Here is a 17,879-nt window from a genome sequence, read left to right on the forward strand (position 1 = left end):
ATGGTTGGACATTATCCTAGTCTGACCTCAAAATGCTCTGCTTCGTATCCATCTAGTTAAAAAAAAAAAACATTATTTTTTAAAAAATTCATTTTTGGCTGTGCCGGGGTCTCCACTGCTGTGCGTGCGCGGGCTTTCTCTAGTTGCAGAGAGCGGGGGCTATTCTTCGTCGCAGTATGCGGGCTTCTCATTGCAGTGGCTTCTCTTGTTGCGGAGCATGGGCTCTAGGGCATGGGCTTCAGTAGTTGTGGTCCACGGGCTTAGTTGCTCTGCAGCGTGTGGGGTCTTCCTGGATCAGGGATTGAACCCATATCCCCTGCATTGGCAGGTGGATTCCTAACCACTTGACCACCAGGGAAGGCCATATTCATGTGGCTTTTATGCATTAATAAGAAAATTTGTGTACACTGTCTCAATTTGCTCTCCTAATTGTGAAACAGTAGGTTGGCTAATAAGGCAACTAAGGTACAGAGTTTACAGGCCTGGGATCTCAACCTCCTAGGGATAGAACAGAGAAATGAAACTGAATCTCTTGACTCTCATCCATGCTGAAGGATTCTGGTTTATCTGTTGTTTGTTTACCCCGTCACTTTGCTCTCTGACACACAGAGAGCTGGGGGAGAGGAAAGCCCATTTCCCTTTGGCTGAAAATCTGGACACACATCCTTGCAGGTGAAGCTCAAGGTGCAAGCAAAGGCAATGTTCTGTGACTGCTCAGCGCATCAGTAAGGACTCTTGAAGCCGCTGTACTGGCCTTCACTCTTGGGGAACTCTCTCCGGATCCTCCAGCGGCAGCAACTGGGCAGGATGGCGAAGTCAGCCAGGTCCTGGGAGCCAAAGCGCCAGGTGGTGTAGCTCCTGTAGGCACAGTGCCGCAGCCGGCTGTTGGCAGAATCTGCATCCAGCACCAGCAAGGGCTCCTGGTACTGCACTAGGAACTGCAGGGCCCGCCTGGACAGCACAAGGTCCCTGAATGGCTCTGAGGTGGTGATACAGGCACCCAGCTTTTTCCGGCAGCACAGCTCCTCCAGGCATCTTTGGTTCTCAGGGAGTTGGGATGGAAGGCAGTTTCCGCACTGGCACCAATCCGGGCAGTCCCTGGATTTAAGGTGCACCTCTTCACCGAGCAGCTGGATCTCCTCTGGTTGTCCGGGAATGGGGGCTGGGTCGTGAAGAGACAGAGGCAGCCAGGACAAGTCTGCAAAGTCCAGCTGGGGTCTCTGAAAAAGGCAAGTTTCCAAACCCGTCAGCAGTGACAACCCCTAAGGTTCTGGGTTCTTTAATTTTCTTATGAACTTATAAAATTACATTTAATACTACATTAATACTAGTAGCTCTCATTTATTAAATGTACATGTCAAGTCTGTGTTTCGCAAGCATCGCCTCATTTAAGCTTTCGAAAAACCTCATCAGGGCTTCCCTGGTGGCGCAGTGGGTGAGAATCTGCCTGCCAATGCAAAGGACCAGGTTTGATCCCTGGTCTGTGAAGACTGCACATGCCGCGGAGCAACTAAAGCCCATGAGCCGCAAGCTTCTGAGCCCGTGTGCCTGGAGCCTGTGCTCCGAAACAGGAGAAGCCTCTGCAGTGAGAGGCCCGTGCACCTCGGCGAAGAGTGGCCCCTGTTCACTGAAACTGGAGAGGGCCAGCATGTAGCAAGGAAGGCCCAGAGCAACCAAAAATAAACACAGGGTTTTTTTTCAAAAAAAGGAAAACCTCATGAGATATGTGTCTTGATCTCTATTTTACAGGTTTGGAAAGTGCAGTGCAGAAAAGCCAGGCCTTAGTGCATATCCTCTCATCAGAGACCTCCGGGCCCCACCCACCTGATCTAGGTAGTTCCCCCCCGCTCAGGTCCTTCTCTTGCCACAGGATGATGTTCTATGCTCCTCATTAGTACTTACCACCATCTGAAATCATCTTATGAACTGGTATGTTTCCTGGATGATTCTTCTTCCACATGAAAGCAGGGGCCCTGTTTGCTTTGTTTACTGCCTGTATCCCCAGTGCCTAGGACAGTGCCCAGCACATAGTAGACAATAAATACTTGCTGACTCAGCTCTCCTTTCTCACCATGCTCCCTTTTCTGAAAAGTCCCCTTGTTATCCTCCAAGGGAATTTGCCATAATTGCCATCATTTATGACTATTCTTTGTGACATATACCTTCATTCACCAGACAAAGAGAGTATGAGTTGAATACATTAAAACTAAATGGTTCATGTACATGACTGTACACAACACCATTATTATAATAGCCAAAGGGTGAAAATAACCTGTGTCCATCAATGAATGAATGGTTAGAAAACTGTTATGTTCAGGACTTCCCTGGTGGTACAGTGGTTGAGAATCCACCTGCCAGTGCAGGGGACGTGGGTTTGATCCCTGGTCTGGGAAGATCTCATATGCCACAGGGCAACTAAGCTTGAGCACCACAACTACTGAACCCATGCTCTGCAACAAGAGAAGCCACCACAGTGAGAAGCCCACACGCCACAACAAGAGAGTAGCCCTTGCTCACGACAGCTAGAGAAAGCCCACATGCAGCAACAAGACCTGCACAGACCAAAAAAAAATTATGTTCATGCAGCTATGAAAAGGAATGAATTACTGACAAATACTAAACATGGATGTTTAGCTAAACATGGATAGAACCTTGAAGACATTATGCTAAATGAAAGGAACCAGACATAAGGAGACAAGTAAGATTCAATTTACATGAAATGTCCAAAATAGGCAAATTCATGGATACAGAAAGCAGATTAGTGGCTGCACAGGGTCTGGGGAGAAGTGAGTGGGAGTGGCTGCTGAATGGATTCAGTTTCCTTTTGGGGTGATGAAAAAGTTCTGGAGCAAGGCAGTGGTGATAGTTGCTCAGCATTGCAGATATACTAAATGTCACTGAATTATACTCTGTAAAATGGTTTAAAAGGTAAATTTTATGTTATGTGTCTTTTATTGCCCTTCCCCAACATATGAGAGTTCACTTTATACCCAGACCTGATAAAAACATTACAAGAAGGGAAAAATTTTGGCCAGTCTCTCTCAAGAAGAGATGTAAAGTTCTTAAATATTAGTGACTTGAATCAGCAGTAAATACAAAGAATAATACATTGCATTCAATGTATTTTATTGCAGCAATGAAATGTTGGCTTAATATTTGAAAACCAATCAGTGTGATGTACTAAAAAACAACAAAAAAAGAAAACTCATTATTTGAAAAGCCTGAAAAAATACATTATTTAAAACTCAGTGTCCAGTCATGATAAAAATTCTTAGTGAACTATGAACAGAGGGGAATTTTCTTAATCTGATAGGGTATTCTTTAAAAACCCACAACAGGGAATTGCTGAGACTCAGCACTTTCACTGCAGTGGGCCAGGGTCAACCCCTGGTCAGGGAACTGGGATCCCTGAAAGCCATGAGGGAGGCCAAAAAACAAAAACAAAAACCCTACAGCAAATACAATAGTGAAATAAAAAAACTTTCTTCTTGAGATAGGAAATGAGACAAAGCTGCCTGCTCTTATCATTTCTGATCAGTATCGTGCTGGACATCCTAACAGGTGAAATAAGCATCTGGAGCTGGAATAAACAAGAAGCGAGCTTCCCCTAGAGCCTTCAGAGAGAGTACAGCCCTCCTGACACCTTGATTCTAGGCTTCTAACCTCCACAACTGTGAGAGAATACAGTTCTGTTGTTCCAGGCTCCCTAGTTTGTGGTAATGTATTACAGCAGCTGCAGAAAACTAATGCAGTCAGTGAAGATGTCCAGCAGCCAGAACTGCTGGGGAGAATGTGAATGAGAACACCCACTTTAGAGAACTTACAGGCAGTAACTATGAAAGCTGCACACAGGCCTGCCATGACTCAGCAGTTCCGTTCTCAGGCGCCATGTGTTTACTGTAGCGGCAGCACTGGCATGAACCCCGAAGTGGAAACTAACCAAATGGGTAGTTCATTCAACAATTGAATGGATAAATAAATTGAATGTTTATAAAACAAAAATTATACAACAATGAGAATGAACCACTGCTACACACATCATGGATGACTCTCACAAAAATAATGTTGAGTGAAGGAAGCCACTCAACAGGGTATGTACTGAATACATACTATAGGATTCAAATTTTGTAAAATTCTATAAGAGGTAAAACTAACGTTTGAATGCAGGATAACGTCTACTTTTAAGGGAAGATAGTAATTGGGTAGAGGCGTTAAAGGGCCTTCTGCTAGTAATATTCACTTTTAAAATCTGGGTGCTGGTACCACGTGTTGCATGGTGTTTACTTTGCATCATTTGTGATTTATATATATTTCTAGATATATTTACATTTAATAGTATTATTTTAAAAAGGACTGGGATTTCCCTGGTGGTCTAGTGGTTAAGAATCCACCTTGCAATGCAGGGGACACGGGTTCATACCTGGTCGGAGAGCTAAGAACCCACATGCGGCAGGGCAGCTAAGGCCATACACTGCACCTGCTGAAGCCAGAGCACCACAACTAGAGAGGCCGTAAGCCTCGACGAAAGATCCCACATGACGCAAGGAAGATCCTGTGTGCCACAGCTAAGACCCCACGCAACCAAATTCATCAGTTAATTAGTTTGAAAAGACTAATGAGAATTTCCTGGGGATCCAGTGGTTAGGGCCTCAGGCCTCCACTGCAGGGGGTGTGGGTTCCATCAGGGAACTAAAATCCTGCAGGCTGTGCCGCGCAGCCGAAAAGCAAAAGCAAGCACTAAACAACGTACCAGGACTTTTTCACCTTTGACATCTTGCAGACTTCTCCCAAGCAGTCTTTCATTTACCATCCTAATATAGGGTTCATCCACAAAGGACACATATTTTAATGTCTAGGAGATAAAAATTAAAGGGTTAGCCATTTTAGTACAGAGTTACACCTACTGTGTATCTGAACATATCTAAAGGCAACTGTTATTCCTACTTACCAAATGACAACCCGTTAAACAAGCTAACCAGAAACTCTTGCTAACTAAGAAAGAATTGATTCTGAGTATCAGAAATGGAGCCCCAGCCACCTTAATTTGTAGACTTAGAGTATCCACAGCTTACTGCCTGTTACCTCCAGGTACCCCAAGTGCTATATAAAATTCCTTTGTTATGGTCCCTCGATTTCAGTTATGCTAAAGTTAAATATCTCCAGAAAGTTATACTATTGCAACTTAAATTATTTATATCTTCATTAAATTGCCTGCCATCTTGGGCTGTGAAATGGTGATTAATTTTAGTTGCAAAGATGAACTTTGATTTTAATTGCAAATACATGTACAATGAACAATGAATTGTGCATTCAGCTGCTACAAAAGGACAGCAGTGTTTTTGGACAAGGGAAAGAAACCTTCTTTGTTGTTTTTAAAGTACCAGAGATTTCTCTTTGATTGGAGGAAATCATGGATTCCAAAATTAATCAAATTCCAAATGAATCAAATCAAAACCATACAGATGAACTAAAATTTCCTTTGACTACTCCCCCATCTGAGGCTCCTTTCCATAAGCAATCACTGTGAGTGATATGTGAGTGTCCCAACCCGATTCCCTAGTGGCTCAGAGAGTAAAGTGTCTGCCTGCATGCAGGTAGACCTGGGTTCGATCCCTGCGTCAGGAAGATCCTCTGGAGAAGGAAATGGCAACCCACTCCAGTACCTTTGTCCGGAAAATCCCATGGACACAGGAGCCCGGTAGGCTACAGTCCATGGGGTCGCAAAGAGTCGGACACGACTGAGCTATTTCACTTTCAACCTTTTTGTATACATTTATTACTTCCCCACACACATTTACATGTGTGTGTATAATGCACATAAAAATATACAGAACATATATGTATGTATATAAACAGACATATATATGTGTAGAAAATACATTAAATAGTTTTTGTGTATAGTTGCTTTTTAACCTATATATCATACCACAGATATTGTTCCATAGTTTGCTTTTTCCCTTTCAGCAATCCCTTCAGCAAGCTCATGTCAGTACCTCTAACATAATAGTTATCAACATGGATTCTGAAACCAGCCTGCCTGAGTTAGAATTCCAGCTCTGCCAACTGTATGACTTTGGGTAAATAATTTAACCTTCCTGTGCCTCAGTTTCCTCATCTGCAGAAAGATAACAGTAGTACCTATCTAGAGTTCTACTGATAATCACACAATCCTATAAACCCACCTGTAAAGCTGTGTGAAGGTTTAGTGAGTTAACGTATACATAGCACTGGGAACTCTATATGAGCATTTGCTTTTATAATTATCTGCGTCATTTTAAAAAACTGGTGCCAGGCATTCCCTACTATGGACTTATCACAGTTCATTTCACCATTCACCTGTTGGGCATTTGGGCAGTTGCTCTTCATCATTGTCACACATAGCACTGTGATAGACATCTTGTACACGTGAACTACTTGGGTACCCGTGTGAGTGTTTCTCTAGGGCAGGTATGGAGAAGCAGAAATGCCAGGGTGTAAAGTATGTCCTGTTTAAATGTTACTAGATTGACAAATTGTTCTCCAAAGTTATTATACTTTTATTGCACAACCAGTTTAATAAATCTGACCAAATTGACAAATCCTGGAACACAAACATTTGTTTTCCCTATATCGTGCTTCTCCAATTTTGTCTCTTTTCTTTACTAAAATGAAAGGATTCATCTGAGGGAGAATGTGGATTGGGGTAGGATCCTGATACTTATCCACCGCGGGATTGACTGCACCTATGATTGTGGCCTTATTTCTGCACTCTCCTCAGTGATCCAATAGGCCCTTCAGGTATTTTGATTTTGATATCCTGTAGACATATCTAGTCTTACCCGTGTTGGCTCCACAATGGATTCATACTTCTTCTTGTAGTAGTATTCATTGACTGCGCAGGGTTGACAGCACTTGCACCAGGGATAAACATGCGATTTACAGTATTTACTTGAATAAGTGTTGATGAGCATGTCAATGAACACGGTGGCCTGGAGAAAACCAGACAAGCACCTTTTCAGTGAAACTTCCTTTAGCCACATCATTTTCATAAAGTGTGAGAAAAAGAATCTCTTACCAAACCAAAGTAGGAGAGGGTTGAACCAATGTACACGATCAGCTGGATGATGTCAAATTTCCCCCCCTGAAAACAGTACAAAAGATTACTTGGTTGAAATTCAGAATCATGCTTTTCTGTTCTAACATGTAATTTTAAGTTCCAGCAGAGGAGGGAGTCTAGTGCCATGAATTTGACAACTGCATCCAAGGTGTTCATAGCAACAAAGATTAAGGAGACTGAAAATATGAATCCCGTTCTTTCTGCTTCTGTCTCTCAGGATGTGATTGAAAACATGGGTGTTTTAAACTAAGAAGCACTGGAACCCACACACTGAGAAGAGAGCCACTAAAAGTTTATTTTTCCATTCAAGGTGAGGGTTTCAGAAGAGCTTTCCCTAAAAGTGATTTGAAATTACTTTGGAAACAGAGGGAAGGAATGTCTGCACAAAGTCTCCCCTTAAATGTCCTTGTGATTTTTATTCTCAGTGTCTTTGTATCTTCTCACTATATCTCATTACCACATTAGGTAAATAATATGCTGTCAGACAAGATATGTGGGCATCCATTGGTTTTTGCATCTCTCCTCCTTCTGGAGGAGACAGCATGCCAGTTTTCCTTTGGAGAACCATCTCTGTGCATACTTAGTCCCTGTCGTTTGCAGGGAAGAGGCTGGTTCAGAGCTGGTCTAAGACCAGCCATTGTGAGTGACCCTAGTCATAGTGATTAGTTCATCAGTGAGTATGTGGCTCATGCTGGGCCAGTCAAAGCCAGTGGCATCTGCTGAGGTTTTTGCTGAGATGTTCTCTTTCCATGGAGGTTGCTAAATTGCAAAGATATAAGTAGCTGCTGAAACCACCACCTAGAGATGACCCACTGGGAATGACACCAGAACAGAAGAGAAAAATGTAAGAGATAGAGGGCAGCAGGTTCCTCATGATGTTATTAAAACATCTGGATTCAGCGATAGCTGAAGCCTGAAAATTGGCTCTGGATTTATCAGTTATGTGAACTGAAAAAAAAAGGACTTTTTTTTCTTTTTTGAATTGGGTTCTGTTCCGTACAAACTATTTTACAGAGGGATCTCTTTCTCTCTCCTTTTTTAAAAATTATTTTTAATTAAAGGATAATTGTTTTACAATATTGAGTTTGTTTCTGCAATCCATCAGCATGAATCAGCCATAGGTATACATATGTCCCCTCCCTCTTGAATCTCCTTCCCACCTCCCACCCCTTCCCACCCTTCTAGGTTGTTACAGAGGTCCAGTTCGGATTCCCTGAGTCATACAGCAAATTCCCACTGGCTATCTGTTTTACACATGGTAGTGTATATGTTTCCACACTTCTCTCCCGATCCGTCCCGCCGTCTCCTTCCTCCCCGCTCCACGTCCATAAGTCTGTTCTCTATGAATGTGTCTCCATTCAGTTCAGTTCAGTCGCTCAGTTGTGTCCGACTCTTTGCAACCCCATAACCCACAGCACACCAGGCCTCCCTGTCTCCATTGCTGCCCTATAAATAGGTTAATCAGTACCATCTTTCTAGATTCCATATATATGCATTAATATATGATTTCTCTCTCCTTTTTAAGCATCAGAATATTTTAAAAGTTGAGTTATTAGGTTTTTTCCCCAAGCCCACTCTTGTACTCATTAGATGACTTGTCCAGGAACAAGGACATTTCTTCCCCTTTTTATATCCCACGTGCAAAGTGCATAGTGCCAGCTAATGACTATGACCAAAGCATTCACTCTTTGAGATACTACAGCAGTAATTTAAGACACAGTCATAGGAACGGAGATGCCAGTGGCTGAGAGCAGAGAAGAGACTTACGGTGCCAAAAACCAGGATGTCAAATCGGATCCCGTAAGCTTTTATTAGGGTCCGCTTTTCAGTGTTATTTTCCTTATAGTACTTGGCATATCTGTAGGAGGAAAAGGATCCATATTTATAAAGACCTATCTGAAAGTGCTGGTATTTTATGAAAAGAAAAACCGGAACAGAAGCCGATCTAGTCTTCTTTGCCTGATCTAGTCTTCTAGTCTTTCAGCTCTGCTGTTGTTAGCAAAGGGAAGAACACAAATTTCTCTCTCTCTTCACCTGGAACCAAAGCACCACCTCCGCACGTCACCTCCTCTACTTTTGGCATAACAGAGTGATGGGAAGTCTGCTTTTTTTTAAAAAAAATTATTTTTGAATATTTATTTAGCTTCCTCTGTGGCTCAGCTGGTAAAGAATCTGCCTGCAATGCAGGAGACCTGGGTTCGATCCCTGGGTTGGGAAGAGCCCCTGAAGAATGGAAAGGCTACCCAGTCCAGTATTCTGGCCTGGAGAATTCCATGGACTGTACAGTCCATGGGGTCATAAAGAATCCAACACAACTGAATGACTTTCACTTGGCTGCTCCAGATCTTAGTTGCAGCATGCAGGATCTCTAGTTGTGATCTTCGAACTCTTAGTTGTGGCATATGGGATCTAGTTCCCTGCCCAGAGAGACTGAAGCCAGGCCATCTGCATTGGGAGTTCAGAGTGTTACAGACATTTACAGCAAAGATATGAGTAGCTGCTGACACCACTGCATAGAGATGACTCACTAGAGATGGACCACCAGGAAAGTCCCAGGACATTTTTTTTCTTTGAGTTATTAACACATAATCTACTTATAGGTGTGGGGAGAGAAGAAAACAAAAATGAATCCTCTGCCAAAATATAGTATGGAACATCTGAAATTCTTATTTTTTTCTTTTTTTAAGCTCTCTGGATCTGACAAAGAGATGAATTAGATGTTCTCAGCGCTTTCCGTGCCTGTTTCTGGCCAAAGAGGTTTCAGTTTCTTTGCATCTGAATGTTCTCATTTAATGACAGCACTTTCTTTTGCTCTATTAACTGATTTGCTTTTTAAAATGCAAAGCAAGCATGCATCACCACTCCATGCCCCAGGGCTGCATAATCTCTCCATGCAAGCTGTTTTTTTGGAAGGTTAACACTGTAGTAAATATTTGAATTTCAGTTTTCAGGGGCTTGGTATGGTGGTTCTCATACTGAGGGCAAGAATCACTTGGGAAGCATTTTCAAAAGGCACATTCCTGGGCCTCACCCCCAAAGGGTGGTTTCAGATGGTGTGAAATGTTTCTGGGAACCTGTATGTCTAGGAAAGGGACCAGCTGGTTCTGATACAGGTGAACAGTGGACCACACTCAAGAAATACCAGGCCCTCATGGGCAAGGATGCTTTTGCATGCTATAGTGGGTTGAATAATGCCCCCACCAAAGGCAAGTCTCAAGTGCTTAACCCCTGCACCTGCGAATGTGACCTTATTTGGAAATAGGATCTTTGCAAGTGCAGATGAGTTAAGGATCTCAAGATGAGATCATCCTGGATTTAGGGTGGGCCTTAAATGCAATGACCGTATCCTTATAAGAGGAAAGAGAGGGAGAGTTGAAACAGAAACACAGAGGGGAAGCCCATGTAAAGACGGAGGCAGATACTGGAGGGAGGCAGCCACGAGTTAAGAACCAAGCAGTTTCATCTTGTTGGAATTGGCTTGAAACAATATTTTGGGTCAATAAAATTTTCTGTCTTAGGAATTTAAAATTTAAAAAAACCACTAGAATTGGCCTATTTTTTTTTTTTAATTTGATGTTCTAGATGTAGTGCTGGTGCTAGAAGGGCTATGGAGTTAACTCTTGAACAGCACAGGGGTTGGGGTACCCACCCTCTGCCCAGTGGAAAATCCACTTTAACTTACAGTTGGCCCTTCATATCCATACTCCCTCTGCATCTGTGCATTCAACCCACTGCAGATTGTGTAGTACTATAGTATTAATATTTATTATTTAAAATAGTCTGTGTGTGAATGGACCCATGCAGTTCAAACCCGTATTGTTCGAGGGTCAGTTATATATTGCAAGCTGATATCCTTGAGAAGCAGAAAAAATAAGCATTAGTCACATTAAGAGCAGAGCACCAGTGAAGATCTGTAATTCCTTGGTGGCTCAGTGGTAAAGAATCTGCCTGCCAGTGCGGGGGACTCAGGTTCAATTCCTGAGTCAGAAAGATCCCTTAGAGTCGGAGATGGCTACCTGCTCCAGTATTCTTGCCTGGAGAATCTCATGGACAGAGGAGTCTGGCAGGTTACAGTCCATGGGGTCGCAAAGAGTCGGACACGACTAAGCACAAGAGCCATCGGAAGCTAGAAGAAGCAAGGAGAGATCCTCCCTTGCTGCCTTTAGAGAGAGTATGTCCCTGCTGACACCTTGATTTTGGACTTCTGGCCTCAAGAACTGTGAAAAGTTTCTGTTGTTTAAAGCCACCAAGTGTGTGGTAATTTGTTAAGCAGCCACAGGAAATGAATATACATATATACCTGTTCTGAGAGCAGAGAAGCCCATCAGGCATTCTGTCCTGCTTTACATGTCTTATAAATAAACTAAATCATTCCCTAAGGACCTTTGGCCACAGATCTTTTGTTAAAGGATGAAATTTCTGCAACATGATCAATTCCTTCAACTTCCTGTGTTTTAGAAAGCTTATATTTTCTCATATACCTCATATAACCTCTAATTTCCTTCTCTTTTCTGTGGCTATTTGAAAATAAAGTTACCCATCAGGTCTCCACAATTTATTTTTGGCTACAGATTTCTTCTGGTGCTTGATTCCAGAGAACAAATGCTCCTAACACTTTGATCTGAAAGATCAACTAGTTCTTCAGAAAGCTCAGATCTCTCCAGGAGCTAATGTTCTTAGGCTCAGCTCAGAGACTTGAAGGACATTTGCTAACATCTGATGGGTACATTGCCCTGCATGCATCTGCTGGCCGCTGAATAAACAGCTTGTGAGGGCAGTCGGGGACCACTGACCCAGGCCTTGCTTCCTACTAATGGCCACAAGCCTATTCAGTAGAGCAGCAGGGAACGATCAAAACATTACCTAAACTAGGAGCTGGTTTCAGGGCCCTGGATGAGACTCCATGGACCCAGAGAAGGCAAAAAGCCTCTTATGGGACTTCCCTGGTGGTCCAGTGGTTAAGACTCCAAGCTCCTGATGAAAGGGGCTCAGGTTCGATCTTTGGTCAGGGGACTAGATCCTACATACTATAACTAAAAAGATCCCACATGCTGCGTTTAAGTTTCCACTTGTAGCAACTAAGACTCAGGGCGGGAGGGGGAGAAGCCAAATAAATAAATATGAAAAAAATAAAGTCATTGAAGCAAAGACAGTGTTCTTTAAAAATGCCTCTGTGTGTTGATCTCAGCCAGCTCTTAGTTAGGAGTTTAAAACTCAGATGCCTGTAGGGGCCAGACAGATGACAGAAATGAGTGATGCAGCCAGGTATGAGGCAATAAAGAGTGGTGAGGACTGTGGCAAACCAAGAGGGAACCACTGATACCCAGCTCCAGCTGAGAGCTCTCCTGTGGGATATTAAGCCAGTGTTACATGGTTTGATTTTTTTCCAAATAGTTTAATTTTTTAGAAAAAGCAGGAAGTCCATCTTTTTATGTAGAATATCTCAACATTCAAAACATTGTATAGGCCAACAACAACAATAACAACAACAACAAAAAAGTTTGAAGTCTGCTTGCCAGTTAATGATGCTGCTTTACCTAAAATATGAATAGATCCATTGGCTTGAGTGGATAACAAAAAGTCAGTAAGAGTGCTAGCAGAAGGGTTACAAGGCAGTGAATGGGTGTGTGTGTGTGTGTGTGTGTGTTTGCACATGCACTTTGGCCTGTACTTGCACACTCAGATTAAGTAGACACCTCATTTTATTCATTCTCGCAGGCAACTAGCAACCTGGTTGTAAGAAACAACATATAGTCAAACGAAACATCAAAGAAGAAAGCATGTTTGGGATGCTAGATGACATAGCCTAGACCAGTGCTTCTTAAATTTTAATGTGCACATGAATCTTTTGGGAATCATAAGATGTAGATTCTAGGCACTAGTGGTAAAGAAACCGCCTGCCAACGCAGGAGACATAAGAGAGTAAATTAAGAGTGGAAGCTGAGATTTTTACATTATAACAAGCTCCCATGTTGAGGCAAGGCCCATGTTCCTGGTAATAGGATCACATTTTGAGTATCGAGGGTCTAGATTAGTGATTCTCAAACTTGAGTTTGCATTCAAATAATCTGGGAGGACAATCCCTGGAGTGTCTAATTCAGTAGGTCTGAGGAGAGCCTGAGAATTTGCGTTTCTAACAAGATCCCACATGATGCTGATGTGGGGACTCACACTTTGAGAGTCCAGACCGTTAGTAGTAAAAATATTCAAGGAGGCAAATATGTTTGCAAGTTGATTCCCTAACATGGACTCCTATGTGTGCAGTTTCCCTTCTTAACTAGGAAAGCTCACTCTTCAGGAAAGTGCACAGTGCCTATGGGGGGTTCCTATCACGTCCTTGGAGAGGCCTTTTCTGGTTGCATCCCTGCTCCCCACCCCATCAAACTATCTTGTTTGATTTTCTTTGAAGCATGTATCATCATCTGAAATGGTCTTATTGGATTTCTTTGTTTGTTCTATTGAGATATAATTAACATATCATAAAATGCACATAAAACGCTTACTCCTTGGAAGAAAAGTTATGACCAACCTATAGAATATTAAAAAGCAGAAACATTACTTTGCCAACATAGGTCCGTCTAGTCAAGGCTATGGTTTTTCCAGTATTCATGTATGAATGTGAGAGTTGGACCATAAAGAAAGCTGAGCCCTGAAGAACTGATGCTTTTGAACTGTAGTGTTGAAGAAGACTCTTGAGAGTCCCCTGGACTGTAAGGAGATCCAACCAGGCCATCCTAAAGGAAATCAGTCGTGAATATTCATTGGATGGACTGATGCTGAAGCTGAAACTCCAATACCTTGGCCACCTGGTGAGAGGAGCTGACTCATTTCAAAAGACCCTAATGCTGGGAAAGATTGAAGCCAGGAGGAGAAGGAGACAACAGAGGATGAGACGGTTGGATGGCATCACCGACTCAATGGACATGAGTTGGGTAAACTCCAGGAGTTGGTGATGGACAGGGAGGCCTGACATGCTGTGATTCATGGGGTCTCAAAGAGTCGGACACGACTGAGCGACTGAACTGAGCTGGCATATGAAAACACCTCACAGAATACCAGGTTATACATATTATATGATCTCATATAAGCCTCACAAAAGAGTTGGTTAGACAAAGGAAGTTTCACCAGAAGGTTATCTTCGGTTATCTCAGGATAGAGGAATTATGGGTGATTTTTATCCTCTTCTCTATGTTTATCTGTTTCCCAAGTTTTGTCTTTTATCTTACAAAGAGAGTGCAGTTCTTTAATAATTCATACAAAAATTTAGTCCCTGCCTAGCTCTGAGAGGAAGTCTTTTACATTCATCTTGTTGCCTTGGGAAACAAAACTAGTCTTACTGGCTGCCGGGGATACAATTCAGCAGGGTCTGGGAGGTCCCTGGGAGCCAAGGGCTAGTTACTGGGCAAATCCGACCTGGAGCACTGTTACCTGAAGTTGTAGCCAGGGTACAAGGACTCCTTGGCGGTCTTGTCATCAAGGCGACGGAAACTGTATTTTGGACGGCAGTGATGGAACCATCTGTCCAGGTTGCAGTCCCAGTAGATCTCAATGCCCATGATTCCTCCCTGGGGAAGAAAACAAGAGATAATCTCTAAGCCTCACTGGACGTGGGTTTTGCAGCCATCAGACATCTCCCTGCATAGTGATGATCACTGAAGGAAAAATTTGCTTTTGAGGGTAAAAAATGCTGATAAAAAATTTCAGAGCCCTAAGTACCATCCAATTTAACTCATACAATGACTACTTTGGCAACTACAAATGCATCTCCCTGCTCCTCCTTCCACCTGGAACACACTACCATTAAATTTACTTTCCTAAAATAGAACTTTCAACAAGTAGTAGTAATGTTAGTCGCTCAGTCGTGTCCGACTCTTTGCGACCCCATGGACTGTAGCCCACTAGGCTCCTCTGTCCATGGGATTCTCCAGGCAAGAATACTGGAGTGGGTTGCCATTCTCTTCTCCAGGGGATCTTTCTGATCCAGGGATCGAACCCAGGTCTTTGGTATTGTAGGCAGATTCTTTATCATCAGAGCCACCAGGGAAGCCCAACTTTCAACAAACCCCTCCTGTAATCAGACATTATTAATGCCTCCACCCCCATTAAAGATTAAGTTGAAACTTATCATACTGGAATTCAGCATGCTCCATCACTTCCTCTCCGCTTATCTCTGAATTCTCCCTTGGAGAAAGCTGTTATGCCAGACTATGCTTTTCCCAGACACACTTTGCATTTTCACCTCTTTTTAATTTTAAAATAAAGCTGTATCTCAACAGCTTTATTGAGATACAATTAACATACAATTCGCCCACCTAACATGTACAATTCCACACTTTTTAGTGTATTCATGTATATCTGCAACTGCTACCACAGTCAATTTTACAGGATTTTCACTACCTCCAAAAGAAAACATTAAACTTTAGTTATTACCCCTCTCAACACTGCTGCTGCTGCTGCTAAGTCACTTCAGTCGTGTCCTACTCTGTGCGACCCCAGAGACGGCAGCCCACCAGGCTCCCCCATCCCTGGGATTCTCCAGGCAAGAACACTGGAGTGGATTGCCATGTCCTTCTCCAATGCATGAAAGTGAAGTTGCTCAGTCGTGTCCGACCCTCAGCGACCCCATGGACGGCAGCCCACCAGGCTCCTCCACCCATGGGATTTTCCAGGCAAGAGTGCTGGACTAAGCAACCACGAATCTACTTTTTGTCTCTATAGAGTTCCTTATACTGAATTTTTACATGAATTAAATCATGTAATACGTGATCTTTTATGTCTGGCTTCTTTCGCTTAGCATAATGCTTTTAAAGTTCATCCATGTTGTAGCAAGTGTCAGTACTTCATTCCTTTTTGTGGTGGAAGAACATTCCATTGTATGGATACACTACAGTTTGCTGGTCTGTTCATCCTTTGATGGACACTTGGGTCGTTTCTACCTTTTGACTATAATGAATAATACTGCTATGAATGTTTACGTACAAGTTTTTGTGTGAATATAAGTTGTCATTTTTTGGGGGTACATACTTCAGAGTGGAATTTCTGGGTATGCTTTGCCAGAAATTTTATTCTTGGCCCCTGACCTTTTCTCCCAACGAAACATTTCTCCCACCCACTTCTCTAGCTAAATTCTGCTAATCCTCCAAGACCCAGCCAACATCTTTCCCCATCCACTCAAGCACCCCTATACTCCTCAATTCATGGTGACCTTTCTCTCCTCTAAACTTCTAAAGAATCTGCTCATCTCTTACCTATACTTGGTACTTCTTTTTTTTCTACAGACATTTTTTGAGCACTGGCCATCATATTTCACTGAAGCTTAGACACCATTGCTTGTAAGACACACAGGGTTTTTTTTTTTTTTTTTAATGTTCCTCCAAGGAAAAAACTGATGTCAATTAAACTGTGAGACTCCATCAACTGAAAGCACTTACTGATTTCAAAATTATTAAAAGTGAAAAAAGATATCTCTGAATTGATGAAATTATGCATTTCAACACAGTATGCTAGATGTAGTATTCTGAGCATACAAAAATGAGTAACAAAGAGGTTCTGACTTGGAGAGAGGAGAAACAATACAGAATAATCACAACTGCCTTTTATGGGGGGTCAGACACTAAGCCAAGCACTCTACCTACTATAGTGTATTAATACCTTTGTCACTTGGCATCCATTTTGCCACCTTCTAGGAAAGCTACCTGGAATTTCCTTTAGGAAACACCTTTCCTAACTCTCAGTGGTTTGAATGGGGCTGTGACCTCTCCCAGGAGTGGGCACCTGACTTAGTCCTGGCCAATCAGGACAGTGCTTCCCTCTGGACCTGATGATTAGTTCAGATAGATTATGTGGCCCAAGGTAGGGTTAGCCAGAACTCTCCTTGAGACATTTTGCCAGCACCATAGGGGAAAAGGTCCTCTATTGGTTGAGACCACTAGCTATGGAGTGTGAAATTCTAAAGCAGCACTATCTAATAGGATTTTCTATGCTGATGGATATAGTCTATATTCATGCCCTATAAGACAGTAGCCAGTGGTTATTGAAATGAGGCTAGTATGACCAAGGAAATAAGTTTTTAATTTCAGTTAAGTTTGAGTCACTGCATGTGACTTGTGGCCACCATATTGGATGGCAGAGTGCTAGAGCTTTGGTGGCTTTGACTTGACATATGGCGAATATCATCATTAAGGAAACAATCAAAAAATGAAAGGAGTCAGATTCCTGAAGACATCATTTGAGTTCTGGGATGCAGCTATGCCTAAATCTATCATACTCTTCATTCAGCCAACAGATATTTATTGACTGTCCATTATGTTCTGAACGTTATACAAAAATGAACAACAACAACAAAAAGAGCTACCTTCATGGAACTTACATTCTAGTCAGAGAAAATAGACAACAGACAAATGGATATGATTAAAATATATAGTATGTCAGGTAATGCTTGGTACCAGGGATAAAATAAACTTGAAAATGGCCTGCTAGAGGTGGGAATTGTCATTGTAAATGTAGCAGTAAGGGAAAGCATCACTGAGCTATACTTGAGTGAATACTGGAAGTAAGTGTAGGAGGCAGTTAATTCTATGTCTGGGGCTAGACTGTTCCAGGCAGAGGGAATAGCAAGGGAAAACTCTCAAGGTTGGAAGATGCTTTGGGTATACTAGAATGTTCATTCTGCCTGGTCTTTCTACACAAGTTAATATGGTTCCTTTTTTGCTTAAGTCACTTGAATTTTGTTTCTGTTATTTGCCCCTAAATTACTTTTTATTTTTTGCTTAAATCACTTGAG

The 17,879-nt window shown here is 42.4% G+C and overlaps 1 protein-coding gene across 1 annotated transcript in view; it reads right to left on the reverse strand.

Annotated features, from left to right (window-relative positions):
- Positions 1–246: 246 nt before the first annotated feature.
- Positions 247–17,879, reverse strand: part of P2RX7 (purinergic receptor P2X 7) — a 55,218-nt gene continuing 37,585 nt past the window's right edge. Inside the window, exons 8-13 of the mRNA XM_040250780.1 lie at positions 14,525–14,661; positions 8,864–8,954; positions 7,055–7,120; positions 6,819–6,968; positions 4,751–4,852; positions 247–1,220 (exon numbers count right to left, since the gene is read on the reverse strand). Coding sequence (XP_040106714.1) covers positions 723–1,220; positions 4,751–4,852; positions 6,819–6,968; positions 7,055–7,120; positions 8,864–8,954; positions 14,525–14,661 — 1,044 coding nt within the window. The 3' untranslated portion in view covers positions 247–722. The remainder of the gene's footprint in view (positions 1,221–4,750; positions 4,853–6,818; positions 6,969–7,054; positions 7,121–8,863; positions 8,955–14,524; positions 14,662–17,879) is intronic.

Source organism: Oryx dammah, unplaced genomic scaffold (assembly GCF_014754425.2).
Source record: "Oryx dammah isolate SB20612 unplaced genomic scaffold, SCBI_Odam_1.1 HiC_scaffold_12, whole genome shotgun sequence".
In the NCBI taxonomy this organism is placed as follows: Eukaryota; Metazoa; Chordata; class Mammalia; order Artiodactyla; family Bovidae; genus Oryx; species Oryx dammah.